The sequence below is a fragment of the Cyprinodon variegatus genome, unplaced genomic scaffold (assembly GCF_000732505.1).
Source record: "Cyprinodon variegatus isolate N-32 unplaced genomic scaffold, C_variegatus-1.0 Scaffold16, whole genome shotgun sequence".
In the NCBI taxonomy this organism is placed as follows: Eukaryota; Metazoa; Chordata; class Actinopteri; order Cyprinodontiformes; family Cyprinodontidae; genus Cyprinodon; species Cyprinodon variegatus.
In genome coordinates, this window is record NW_015150469.1 from 1,048,540 (window position 1) to 1,063,625 (window position 15,086).

A 15,086-nucleotide genomic window follows, 5' to 3' on the forward strand; every position below is an offset into this window, starting at 1 on the left:
CTCAGAATTCTGAGTTTTTTTTTCCATATTAAACTGAAATAAAATGTAAAAATCAGTTAACTTTTTAATTTTTTTCAGTGGCCCTAATCCTCTTCCGTATATTTCTCACTTGTGAGGTAAAAAAAAATTCCTATCCTTCTATTTCTACCAAGTTATAACTTCTTTACTTCTTCTGTTTCATTTTCATGGTTAGACTTTCTCCCATTTCTAAGAGGTCGTTTCTATAATAAAAGCTTTATAGTTACATAAACATTAAAAAAAGTATATAAAAACGTCTGTGGTTCAAAGAAATTTCCAAATAAATGGGGGGAAATATAAGTTTATGGTATGTCATATGTTTTATTATTTTCATAATTCAGGTTTTTTTGCAGTTTCTGCTGCATCACCATCCTTAAAATCCAGGGCATTAAAACGGACTCAGAAGGCTACAAAACAGGTTTCACTGGGTGGGAGAGTAAGTTGACCTGCTGACATGTATCCACATTGAAAATCCTCTTTCACCATTTGAATCGTCAACTAAAAATATATAATAAAAAAAAAAAAAGAGCCTCATTATTTTGATGCAGTAGCAAGGTTACAACTGCTCAGTATGGGCAGCAGCGAGGCTCCGGCGCCTGGAACGCTGTCGCACTGTTTGGAAGCCGACTTTGTCTGAAATAGGAGGCATAAACAGCTGCACAGACGAGTCGATCTTAGAGAGAGGCCAATTAGGAGACAAGCTGAGGAAAGAAGGATTCTCTAGGAGAGACAGAGTCTGTATGTGTGTACTTGTACTTGCAGCTTAGTGAGAACATATTTTGCAGCTAAGGGAGGATTTTAGTGTAAAGTTAGCACCTGTTACTTTTTAAACTAAGGGTTATGTTTAGTGCTATAGGTTTAAGTGAGGGTGAGGTATGTACTGGCAATGTTTTGGTTAGGGTCAAGTTTAGGCCACAGAAATAAATTAAAATGGGTGGAAATCAATGACTGGTCCTCAGTGAGATTAAAAACAAGTACGTCTGGGTGTGTGTGTGGATGTGTGTCCACATCTTCATCGCTAAACTGCCATGTCCATTTCCTCCAGCAGCAACAGCATCTCCAGCTGCTGCTGACATCGCAGCATGACCACTCAGCGAGTACAAAGAGGCATCCTTTGTGAATCAGCGCTCACACTTTCCAACAACCTGCCTGCCAAGTCCTCCTGCCTGCCAGCTAGAGCTATGGTTTACGTGAAGATGCCATCTTTGCTGGCGCCTCATTCCGCACCGCAATGCGGCTTTGAAGGATGCCAATTAGTGAGGTAGACCAGTGATGGACAGAGCTTAGAAGTTCAGATCTCAGACAAAACAAGATTTTAAAAAAAATTAAATGGTGTCTCCATCTATTTAGAAAAGATATAATTTAAATATCATAGGAAGCAACTTTTGCTGTCTATGATTTGAAACATCTTATCAGTACATTTAAGTATATTTATCCAGGGAGCAATAACTTTTAAACCAAAGTTCATCAATATGATGATTCATTGTTTCCTGATCAGAAAAGATTTTATTTTTGGCCATCTGAAAGTCCAGCCAGCGGTCAGGGTAGATCCCCACAATATATCAGTATTTCCCTTCTACTATACCAGATAAAGGATCACATTCAACATTCATTACAGGTGAAAGGAGCTAAATAAAACCAAAAATTATTAAGGTTTAAGAAAATAAAAGTAGCTTAGAGAGAACTCTTTGAATGAAGTTCAGAGAGTTCATGAAAACGCAAGCAAGTTCATAACACTGACAGCCTGTACAAGAATGGCCAGAGCCTCCTCCACTTCCTGAGGAGGCTAAGGGCCTTTGGAGTGAGCCAGCCCCTGCTAAAAACGCTCTATGACTCTGCAGGGGCCTCAGCGCTCCTCTACACTGTCGTCTAATAGGCCCCTGGCCAATGGCGTAACGACACAACAATACGCCCGTAAGCAACATTATCTAGGGGGCCTCATATGGAGTACAACACCTGATAAAGGTTCAGGATATGGCGACAGTTCCATAAATCCGCCAAGGAGATACAATTATGCAATTCTCAGTAGTACATGATCACACACGGAAAAATAGTGACTGCGCACCTTGAATGGAACCACTGGTGACAGCGCACCACCACATGTAACAGATGTCCCAAGTTCCAAAATCTTATTTCAGGGAGATGCTTATCGAACTGCACCCCTAACTATACACCGTTATTAATGTAGTAATTAAAAGCACCACTGTCTGCTTTGCTATTGGTGTCGTGTTTAAACGGCTCACCATCATGTTGAAATCTAGTATGTGCTGCAGTATAAAAACGCTCCGGTGCAGTCAGGTACATCAGTATCAGGTGGGTTTAAGAGGAATTGTTCGCACCGTTACATCTGCAAAGAGACGTTCTAATTTACAATTACTGGGGGCCTACCAGGTGTCAGTGACAGGGCTCCTAAGCGGTCGGGGGCCCCTAAGCAACTGCTGTCTCTGCTTACCAATATTTACGCCATTGCCCCAGGCAGTGCAGAGCGGAACAGAGAGAGACTCAAACTAGTGAGAAAGGCCACTTCTGTCCTGCACTGCACTATGGATTCGGTGGAGGAAGTGGCAGAGAGGAGGATGCTGTCCAAGCTCACATCCATCATGGACAATACCTTTCATCCCCTGCACCAGACTGCAGAGGAGCTTAGCAGCACCTTTAATAACAGACTTAAACATCCTGGGTGTAAAAAAGAGCGCTACCACAGGTCATTCATCCCTGATACCATTAGACTTTACAATGCCACTGCACTATAACCTGGTGTAATAACACTGTAATAACTTATACTACTTATGTAACAAGCCAGAAACTGCACTTTACTGTACATAAGATTCTGTATAAATAAATCACCTTAAATCTCTCCTGTAATTTTTTAACCATACACTGTATATATCTGGATGCACTGTATAAACTTCATCCATCTTTTTTCCCCTTAGTGCACCTCTGTTGTTAACAAGAGACAATGTCACAAGTGAATTTCTTCATTTTGAGATCAACACAGTTCTATGCTATTCTAAAAAATAACAATGAAAACCTAAAAAAAAAAATCTTGTTTTGCATTTTTATTTCTGTACCTTTCTCTTTAAAATGTTCAAAAAAAGATATAAGTAAAAAAAAAAACAAAAAAAAAAAAGATCATGTTTTGAGGTGAATGTCTTTTCATTTGCTTTCAAATTTTGATGCAAGACATTTATTTAGGCAGAGCTCCACAATATATTGGCTTCGTAATAGATGTATGTTTTTAAGTCCAATAACTGATGGCTAATATATTCCAATTGTTACAAACTGACATTTTAATACATTATATTATAGGTGACAGAAGGTAGGAAGTATAGACGAGAAAGAGAGGAGCCTTAGTTTAGGCGTCAATTTTTATTATAATGTTTTGGTAATCGATTTTTAAAAAGGCATTAAATTGGAATTTCTTTGGATGGATAACAACCCCAAAAAAATTACTTTTTAAATCCTTTTTGCAACATTTTAGTATCCAAGGGCAAAGAGCAAAGACATGTAACAAGTTGGAGGAATGAACCGTACAGAAAGCAGGATGCAACAGTACAAACCGGATGGGTGTCGTCAACCTTTATAGTGTACTGGACTCAAAATGAAAGAAAAACTTTCATTCCACCTTTCATTCTAGAAAGTATACTAAAATATAAAGCTCCATGGGAAAAGGGAAAAAAAATCGAAAAGATGAATTAAATTAAATCGTTTGATGTAACTCGGGAGGTGATACAAGAAAAGGATCCAGTACCAAAGGGAACAGAATCCACAAACCCGCTGACAGCTCCTCTGCTGGTTTAGAGCAGCTTAGTCACTGCAGCCGTGGATGCACCATGGGGGTACCACATTAACAGAAACTGTGAGATTACAGCTCTGCTACTCTGCAGATAGCAAGCATAAAGTGTTAACATCAACATAACACCACCAGGAAGGGGGAAAAGGAGAAGAGTCTGAAAGAGCCCAATTTAGACGGGAAAAAGTAGCAAATGACAGCATGATGTCCAGGCTGTTACAGCAGTGCTCACTGTTAAGGTGGAGAGCATAATAATCTAATGTTTTATTCTGTTTTATGCAAACTATTTTCTGCATATGGGCTACTTTATTGGTCTCTTTAGGGGGCACTAAGGAACAGCAAGTTTAAAGAAAAAGGATAACGGCAGGTAGAGGTGAGGTGAAAATTGCTGCAACATCTCCATCAACATTTAAACATTAATGGAGAACATAATCTTCATTATCTTCTTAAAATGGTCAGAAAATGCATTTGTTGCTAGAAAACTGATGGTTTTTGGCGTAAGCCACTCAACAACATATTGACAAAAAAAAGGACTATAACTTTAAGCCACTAGGGGCGTATAAATTTATAATCTGTATAAATGTAACTTTACCTGCAAAATTTTACTGTTTCCCTCAATGTTTTGGAATCTGATAGGAGACCATGTTGCGCCAGTAGATTGAGAAGTAATGGAGGTATTATTAAATTAAAGTCCACATTCGCCCCTCTACATTAAATCCTACATCAGAGAGCAGAAGCTATCTCAGGTCAGGGAAGTGTACCTTAGTTAGCGTTCATGTCTAAGGGGAACTCGGATGTCTGTAAAATGGCACTCTTGGTCACATGATTCATTCAGTGATGGAACTGACTCCTTTAAGCTACATAGGTGAGTTTTTAAGAAGAGCAGCCTGCAAGGAGCTTCCATATGCACCAATTGCTGTATGCAGTCTTGGGATACACTACTGGTATCAGTATCGGGCCTAATACCAGTGTCAAGGAGCCATACTTTAAAAAATGATACTCTGAACCGATACCACTTCTATATTTGATAGAGATCACAGTATAGAAACTTTAAAGGTTACCCCAGCTGCAGCTGACAAGAAGCCTTTCCCGGGGCGTGCAGGTGGCGCAGACGAAGACTGGGTCAAAAGGATCAAAAGTAAAAGTCTGACTTTGTCGACTCAGCATTTTAGAAAATGAGATCAAAACTAGTCAATTTTACAGTTTTTTTTTTTCAGCACTTGTATTGGCAAGTGCTATAATGTCAGTACTTGTACTCTTACTCGATTAGAAGCAATTTGGTATTGGGACATCCCTAATAGCCCTGCGATGGACTGGCGACCTGTCCAGGGTGTACCCCGCCTCTCGCCCATTGACTGCTGGAGATAGGCACCAGCACCCATCGCGACTCCACTTGGGAAAAGCGTGTAAGAAAATGGATGGATGGATGGACATCCCTAATACAGACCAAGGTTGTTACTACCATATTTCTGTGTAGCAAACTGATTTGCTAAAACAGGTCCCACGCTATGCTCAAATTTCGGCCGCTAGATTAGTACTCTATAAGTATATTTGCCCTTTGACCGACATCTGGGTTCCCTCCTTTAGGGCTCTGTCCAGCTCAAACACTGGTTACACTGAAAGCTGTTAAATATACACTAAAGGCCAATACACTCAATTTTAATTTATTTAACAGCTGCAGAAACTGTGTTTCAAACATATTTCCCTCCTTGTTTGTAGATTTACATGTGAAAAGTGCTGTTAAGACAGGAACCCTGCTCCCTCAGACTCCATCATTGACTCACCCTGAGCACTTGCAGGCAGGTGAACACATGAGTCATCTAACCACTAGCAGACATAGAGCTAGCTTTGAAAAAAATAAAATAATAAAAAATTATGTTAAAGGGCTGGTTATCCTGTCCTGCAGCACTGTGTTACAGTGAGCTTGTTGCTGATATATTTTTGATTTATGCCCAATATTGAATGGTGGTCTATGTTATTCGCCACAACGCAAGATGGACAATCAGGAACTAGCTGTGGGTCTAAATGCGGCCGAGGCGGTGAGGAAGTGGGGGCAAGTTTGTGCGACAATGGAGGGACATGAGGGCGAAAAAGAGCGGGGATCCAGGTGGAAAAGGGTCCCAGGGTTCTCGCACACCTCGCTCTTCTAGCTGGTCTATCTTCACGAGTCGTTTTCCACAATGGTGGTCATGCAAACAAAACAAGCCTACTGTATAAGGTACCAAACAGGAAATATGCATAGTGTAGAGCGGATGTAGATTTGACTAATCAGAGGCCTCCTGTCTGCGGTCACCTACAATTTTAGATAGAGGTGCAGCAGAGTGTCTGCTGAAGGGGCGGTGGATCATTTGCATTCACTGCGACACACTCAGACGACCTGGTTTCTAAGTATAACCCAGCCTTAAGTGTCCGGTTCCTGAAGAATTCCCAAATGGCCGGTGTCTCAATCCAGACCGACAGGTTGCTAGAGTGTTTTTTACTCATTAAAACAACATTGCCCTGCAGATGTGTAACCGCCTTGCTGCTGCTGCAGGTGGGTCAAAACAACAATCTGATAGTTTGGACATTAAGGGAAGATATGATCATCATCTCCAACATGGAGAGAACAGGAAAAGAAAAAGAAGTGGGCTTAATTAGCAAAATAGAAACACAATCAAAAATAGAATGACAAATTAAGTCAATACTTGAGTCAAACCTAATATTAATCAGTGCTTTAAGAAAAATAAAAGTAATATATCTGCTCCATAATGTATTGGACAGTTATCTGTTGACCCCAGATGCTGATGGGTAATTCTAGCTTTCCTGTTGTTTAAATTAGACTCCATTTACCACTTCTTTTTAGCTGTAGAAAAAAAATCAGATGGTGAGAAAATATAAAAGACAACACAGATGGAATGAGATGAGAGGTAAAAACAAGTGAAGGGAAATGTTTGAGATTCCAACAAAGGAGAAAGTAGTTCAGAGCTGCTGGCAGATGTGTTGTTTGTTACCAATATGATCAAACTCTGCCAAGAGAGACAGAGATTGGAAACTAACTGGATTTATTCCATCCATGTGTCATTTTGGATGATTTAGAAATGAAAAATCGGATAGAGAACATGATGTCTGCTGTTACTGAGCTTCCTGGTGCTTGTTGAACAGTAGGATTCGAACCTAACTTTAACTGAATGCCGATGTTTCAGTGGAGGCTGAGGCAAAGTAGAGCCTCCAGCTGTAGAGACACAAGGGCATCAGCGGGGGAATCCCTTTCAAGAGTACAGGAATACATTCCTGATGAAGTTCATCAAAGATTTACAGCCTTATAAATCAAATTTTGATGCACAAGTCGGCATGAGGTTTTTTATGAAAAGTAACTTAAAGTTTCATTTAAAAAATATGTTGTAATTAATTTTATTTTACATGTGCAACAGTGTTTCCCCGCCCTGATCAAATATCAGGACTTTCATAAAGATGGTTCTGTTACCTTTAATATTTTTTATTTTTCCTGTGCAGAATAAACCGTCTTATTGCTCAGAAAGTCACTCTGCAAAGTAAGTTCACTAAATCAAGATGAGCTGTTCATTAGTTGGTGTATCTGGACGTTCATATATAAATCTATTAAATCATAAATCTTATTGCACTATATTGTAGTAGATCCTAACTGTAAAGCTGTGACTGCATGCCTGAGCAATCAGAGCCCCACAATCACAAACGCTACAGTAGTTACATAAAGAAGTGGGATTTATATCACTAAGCAACCCATAGTAAGTGCACTTAATCGTATTCTTAAAATGTGCCAATTCCCCAATGGAAAAAAATGAAAGCAGGAAATATTCAAAAGTCACAATTCACCAATTTTTTTTTTTTTTATAACAAATTTTAATTTATTGTTAAAACAATGAATAAAAATTGTTATGATGAGAAATGTATTAATTCACCCTAAAACCTAAACAGATTTCACTTGTTCTTCTCATCCTCTCCCAAAGAATAAAAATAAGTGATTGATGCAACAAGAAGCTGAGATTAAGTCTCTGAAATTAAACGATGCTTTGATGCATACTTCAAATTACCAAAAACAAAACACTAGCACTTACTTTTGCCAGATGCTGAAACAAACCGATCAGGTTCCTCTGGATAAAAAACTGCAGTAAAACATCTTTGATTTTAATTTTTTTAAGGCGTATTTGCACTTAATTTAAAGCAGGTAAATTCGATTACCAGTGGGATTAGTATTTTCTTTCCCTCAAAATTAGATTATTAGACACTATGCACAAGAAATTCTTTTTATATTCAAAAATAATCTCATTCCACTGAAATTATCTTTATTAGCTGCTTAAAACCAGGTAAAATACAGCATTTTGAGAAAATTTGACTTCCTTACAAGTTCCATTTTTTGCAGTAGCTAATGGTGAGCAGTCATCCTTCCAGAGGTCACACCCTCATTCTTTTATGGTCAGCTAAATATTTACTTTGTTGTCAAATGGATACTTAAGTAGGCATGCTTACAAAGTAAAAACAGTTATTCTGGTTTGCTTGACTTTGCAGAAATTAGATCATGTTTAGATCGATATATACTATAGTAAAGTATCAGTATCTTATTATACCCTTTTTGACTTGGAAAAAAAAAAAAAAAAACAGTTTTAATATATTTCTCTTGGCTTTATGAATTATAGGTCCTCTCAACCCTCTGAGTAAAATTACTCATTCATTAATCTCCCCGGGGTAAAAACAAGCAGATTTGCATCCTGTGCATGCATCAATCATCAGACCGCTCAGGTCCCTGAGCTTCTGAGGGTACCTGCCATCATTCTGCCTCTATACTCTCAATCGTCCCCTCAAGGTTACTGCCTATTGCCTTGCCTTTCTAAGAGGATAAGAGCTGCATGCTGAGTGCATCTGCTGGTCTGTCGCCAGGCGGGACAAACTTCAGGTTTCAGCCCCGACTGTGAGGGGAAAACAGTTAAAAAGGTCTCAGCTGTGAAGAGGGAGGTAAAAAAGCAGTGACTTGTTTTGAAGCCGCTGGTGTAATCATCATGGCAGGTGGGGAAAAACGTGTGCTGGTCGGACCAAATACAAAAAGCAATCAATTTGGAAAGACAAGAGGAAGGGAATAAAACATAGTGAGGAAAAGGAATGTTTGCTCCATTCAGAAAAAAAAGTGACAATTGGAGCTGATTGCTGGATTTCCATAAAGAATGTGTCCAAAACTGTCAATATTCTGCTAATTTAAAAAATGCAAAGTTTTGCGGAGGTGGCATTTCCCTTACATAACAAATACAATCAAAATTGCATGTTAATACGTTTGTTTATGCGAGACGTCTGAAAAAACAACATCCCAGCAGTGGATGTAAACACATGACATACGTCCATATTTCAGCCATTTCAGCTATAGTAGGCGCCATCATCCTCCAAAACACAAGTTTTTTTGAAATTCAAGGGTTTCCATTTAGATAATTTACTTTTCGAATTGCAAGTTAATGGTTAATGGAAACACAGCTGATGAAAGTCATACAACAAACCAAAGAAGCAATGAAAACAGAGAGAATCCGACCAAAAGGTTTAAGGCCTTTTTCAAACTATGAGGTTTTGTGCACAGTTTTCAATTATAAGAAAAAAACAGAAATGTTCCAACAAGAATATCTGAACTTTTGAATTCCTGTCCATCACTAATTTATGTTTTCTAAGACTTCAAATCCAAAAAACATCCCAGTAGATTTTTACTGAATGGTGCAAAGAAAAGCAACAGTGCATTACACTAGCATCAGGTCAGGGGATTGCTCCCCACTTCAAACTTTCTCGTTTTCTGCACTCACTCCAGCCACCAGCCGACATCAATGATAGATGAGGTCTGCATCAATCATGAATAAGCGGAAGGGGAAGATCTAAACACACGGTCCCAAGTCGGAAGGACCAATATGAACAGGCTGGAGACCTCAGAGCACCACGCAACGTTAAAGACTCTGGAGCGGGGAGCGCAGACATCAACGACCCCCAGCTGAGACCTCTGAAGAGCAATTAGACCCTTAAAGTTGTGGATCAAAGCTTTAAAACTAAAAATCGGGTCATCAAAGCAAAGTTTCCAGACGAAAAATTGCGCAGAACAACATTTCAATGGCAAATGCCTGGAAGTCAAAGCATCAAACTCAGCTGCCAAGCTGGGAGCATCCAGAAGGGATTTAAGTACACAGGCCTGATTGATTCAATTAAACTTAGACACTTCAACACTGCAAGCGGAAGTACGCCGTCTGAGCTGGCAAGGCAGCTGTTAACAAATCCTCTGGATGAGTTTGCAAAGTGCCACACTCAGCAGTGCCTTCATTAAACCTATCCACACACACACCTGCCACACATGGACTGCTGGAGTTTGTCCGTCGATATGATTCGACACATTTAGTGCCTTTCATTCATTGTCTGTTGTGCCTCAAAGGAAGAATTAAAGGCCAGTAAGTTAAGAAACAGTAATAAAAGAGCCAATTGGATTTGTCAACACACAGCAAAGGCAGGAAACTGTGGAATGGCATCCTTAAACTCGGCCTCTTCCTTTTTTATGAAGCACAGAAATATCCAATCTAAAAATGAATTACCTTGAGAAACTATTCACCAACTTTTCTTCAGGCTGCATCCACAAACTTAAGTATGTGGTAAAAGAGAAAAAAAGCTTTGAACAATCGTGACTCAGAAGGAAAAAGATGCATAGTTTCACATTTTCTAACAAAACTCTGAAACCTATAAAAACCCTCTTTACTCTGATGCTCATAAATTATAGATTATTCAACTCCCTGCCCTCAGGAGTCATTTATAGTCTACCTGTATGCGACTTAATTCAGTTTTAAATTTGATCATTTAGTGGAAGTTTGTTAGAGAACATTACAGGGAAAACAAAAAAAGCAGGAGGAACATAGGAGACTGTGTGGGATAAAACGACAGAGGGATTTAAAGCAGACTAAGGTTCCAAATTAATTCATATATATGATCAGGCCAGCATCTGAAAGGGGCATCAGACCTGGAATCCTACAGGTTTAGGCCATCCACCAACCAGATCACATCTGGCTGTTCATGAAAAACAGTAAACAGCTGCAGGAAGTCCAGCTTAAAGGCCATGCTGCAAACACAACAAGCAGGAGAAGATTCTGACCAATGCTTTACAATGAAACATGGTGGTGGCCGCATCATGATGGGGAGTGGCAGACACAGACATACCCCAAAAAGAAAGCTAATCTAAGCAGCTTTATTGTAGAAAATACTGAGAGGTTGAATACAAATTAAACTTTTTCTTTTTCCTTTACCATTAAAATATTTTTATCTTAGTCTTTCACTAGCAATAAAGTACTCTGACGTTTGCTGGAAGAACATAAGATTCAAGAAGTACACTTTTTTTTTTTTTGCGCTGGATGTGGTGGAAAGTGAGAAACTAAAATGATCAGCCCCATTTATCACCGCAATAATGCGTCAGGGCGCAGATTGAGCGCAGCCATCCATTTCACCCACCTGGCCTCACGGTCTTCAGGCGCACCGGCTCCCGAAAGTGTCTGATGACCGCCAGCGTGTCTCTGTTGGTGAGTCCGCTCACCGGGGTGCCGTTGACCTCCAGCAGCACGTCCCCGCTGCAGGGCAGCCTCCCGGCGTGGCACACCACCGCCTCGGGATCCACGCGTCCGATGTGGGGGAACTCTCCGAGCTCCGCGCCGCCTCGCACCTCCACCACGGCGGTCAGCTCCCCGGAGCCCCCCCACGACACGGAGCACTCCTGCACTTTAACGAACCAGTGCTTTTTCTTCTTCAGCGTCTTGGACATCGCTGCTTGGTGGGAGCTTTATGGCCGCTCAGGAGTTGGAAGTCCCGGGAAGGAGAAGCAGAAAAACCTCTTTGGAGCCTCAGAGCGCAGAGACGCACGGATCGATCATTCCGGATCAGAGAACTTCAGCCTTATGGTTGTTAGAATAATCCATTCCAGGGGAGGAAATGCAGCTCGGCTCCCTGTGAGAGTGCGATCCTTCCTGTGAATTACTGGAGCATCGTCTGGAGCGTGACACCAGCTGCGTCAGTGCCGCAGTGGAGCGAAGGGCGCAGCTTCTGATGCCACCCCCAATTTACAGCACCTGGAAAACAAAAGCCAGCGCCTTCCCACGCTGATGAGCCCACTGTGAACTGAGACTGTGCGTGGATCCTGCGCCACAGAAAGAAAGAAACAAAAAAGGGTTAGATCCCAGTTTTAGTTCCCAGAGATGTATAACTCCTGCCTGGAAGAGTTAGGAGAGAAAATCCAGGAAAACTTCCAAATGTGATTTTCCTTAAAGAGTGATATTAAACAACTTTATTCCAAGCACCTGTTCTTCCTTCTTTGCTCTCAATGTTCCCTCCTCCTCCTTTACTGTGACATCAACGAGGAAACCCTTGGAAACGCGCAAACACACCTGGCCCTCCTCTCCTCTGCAGATCCCGCTCTGCGCGCTCAGCCACGCAGCTTTTTAGATGCTGGAAAAACTACCCAGCAGCATTAGACTTGATCCGATTATGCTTCGCTCCATAACTTTTTTTCTTTTTTTCCACCCTTTTCCGCGTTTCTCTCCTGACGGCAGGCTGTTCTGTCCAATCGGACACTGCGGGGCGGGTCTTCAGGAACTTTGGATCGGGCCAATGGAGGATGACCAAAGGCGGGCGTCAGTGTTGCTTTGCGTTTCCATGGAGTTATTGTCCAAACGGAGTTCCCGCACGGGGGGCCCCTGTTTTTATGGTGGACATTAAAGTTCAGAACCTTTTATTTCTTTGGTCAGGGGTCGTTATGCCTTTCCAAAACCAAACGCTGCCAAATTTTGATTGTTTTAAAAAATTATCACACCTTTTTTTTTTTAGTTTTAGGAGGCAAGTTTGGGAAAACTGAAGACTTGTTGTTTTTTATGGTACAATGTCGCCCCCTATTGGCTGATCATGCGTGAAGCACCAGTAGTAACAGAATAGAATAGAACAGAACAGAATAGAAAACCCACTTATTGTCCCACAATGTGGAAAATCTGGTGTTTTTTTTACAGCAGCAAAAAGATTGTAGACAAAAAAAAAATGATCACACAAATATGGACCTTAGAAAAATATATAAGAATAAAATAATAACAATAGTGAAGAGTTAAAAGATTTGCAATGAAATACTGTACTGTAAAGTGCTTTAACAATATAAAACTGTGCACCTTAAAAATAAATAGCCAATATACAGCTATGGACATTTTTAAAGTAATATATATCTTATCTTTCGATGGAAAGCCATATTTTTTCAACAAAGAAGCTGATAGTAATGCAATTTAACATCCACATTTTAAAATCACCATTTTTTTTCTCTGTTTCAATTTAGTTCATTTTACTCTAATAACACTAATTCCTTCCAGTAGCGACTCATCCACATGTTACAAAATAAATATACAATATCCTAATACTTAATAAACTAGAAAATTATCAAAAAGAGAATTCAACTAAAGTAAAAAATGACAAATGGAATTTATACTAAGCCATGCAACCATTGAAAATTCTTTACTCCAACATGATCAGTTATACTCAAGCCTACATTAATAGAGAGGTCTTTAAAAAGCCTAGGGGGTCACAAGACACCAACTGAGGATCATAAAATGGTTTAGCAAACGTGATTTTTACTCATTTAAATTTACATAACAATTTACATTGTCAGTGTTTCATCAACACTTTACATTGTCATGTACATTTTCATAAGGCCTAGGCCTAGATGCAATATGCCTTGTGATTCTAAAAAGCAAAATGAATAAAATGTCAAATTAAATAATTGAAAATAGATTAAGCATTATATATTTTTTTAAATGCATTTATTTATTTGTATCACACTACAGCTAAAACTCACACAATCTGAATAATTACCCAATTTAAACAGATTGTTTCTTGGAATGAGGTGCACATATGGTAACTTTTTTCTTTTAAATAATTTTCTAAGTTTATAATTAAGCCACACAGCATTTGTCTGCAGCCTCTGGTGTTTGCTCTGCTCTCAGCGTTTTCATTCACTCTGCACTCAGCATTCTGGGATATATCTGCTTGTCTAGTGACCATTAATGCGCATTACTTTAAGGTGTTCTCATATAGTGAAATGGAGTTATTCCTAAAGAGTGCTCTGTATTGATTGATTGATTGATTGACCTATTGATCTCACAATGAATAAATGTACTCGTTACATCAACTCAAATAGTAAAAGGAGAAGAAGAATATATGGGTTAGGGCAAATATTTGGACACAATCTTTGTGTTCAATATAATACTTCTTGACTTGTTTGAGTCCAATGCTTAAGCTGTCAGTAGTCACTGCTGCCACCCTCTGGTTTAGGGGGGAACTGATTGTTCTGCCAAATGATTTTAAAGAATCCTTTAAAAAATCCTGAATCCAAATTATGACGTGGATCATCACCAAAATTTCATTGATTGTTCCTTGGTCTGAGGTGCACCTTTGTTAAAGATTTCATTAACATCCAGTCATAACTTTTGAAGTTATCCTTTACACAGACAGACAAACTAAAAACATCCTCCTTGGCAGAGGTAAATATCATATATAACATGAAATGATAAAATACACAAAATTGAATAATTACATTTATAACAGTATAAATGAGATAATTATGTTATATAAAACATGTACATGTTGTAGGTTTAGTGGAAGTTAGACGAGGACCCAAATGCAGACATGAGGAGGGAGAGAGGATTTATTGCAGATTTAATTTAGATGCAGAAGATAATCGAAGCACAAATCCAGAAACAATAAACATGTAACCAAACTAGGAGACGCCAGGGAAAAACATACATTAGGAATGACGTAATGAAGAGAATCGAGGAATGAGGAACTACACAGGTGGTGTATATATGAGAGACAGAACAAAGAATGGGCTAATCAGCTGATAGGGAGCAGGTGTGGATAGAAACAACTAGAAGGGAAAGGAGACTGGCATAAGGGGGCAACAGAGAGCAACTTAAAAAATACAACATTGCTAGAAAATATTTACGACACAATATGAAAAAGAAATCAAGGACCAAAAAAACAAACACAGAATGACTGTCAAAAAGTAACTGAAAACTCAAAAAGAAACAGAAGTCTACAAAGGACAAAATCATGACAGCATTTATTTATTTATCTAATACATAATTTAAATCATATATATACCATAACATTTATAAAATGCACACTTTAAAATTATGTGTCCTGTTAGATAAGTATAAGTAAATTTGAACTGATAAATTAATTCAAGATTTTTTTTTTCAGAAATGTATCAAAATTATATATAATTTAAATAATA

General features: G+C 39.2%; 1 protein-coding gene across 3 annotated transcripts in view; it reads right to left on the reverse strand.

Annotated features, from left to right (window-relative positions):
• The window catches only part of LOC107091967 (membrane-associated guanylate kinase, WW and PDZ domain-containing protein 3-like), a 179,321-nt gene extending 166,988 nt beyond the window's left edge, over positions 1 to 12,333 (reverse strand). The window contains exons 1-2 of one of the 3 annotated variants that reach the window (XM_015386222.1): positions 12,118 to 12,332; positions 11,279 to 11,957 (exon numbers count right to left, since the gene is read on the reverse strand). In XM_015386222.1, coding sequence (XP_015241708.1) covers positions 11,279 to 11,585 — 307 coding nt within the window. In that variant the 5' untranslated portion in view covers positions 11,586 to 11,957; positions 12,118 to 12,332. Of the gene's footprint in view, positions 1 to 11,278; positions 11,958 to 12,117 lie in introns of those variants that run through there. The other 2 variants (XM_015386240.1, XM_015386231.1) reach the window with 2 other exon arrangements.
• Positions 12,334 to 15,086: the final 2,753 nt, after the last annotated feature.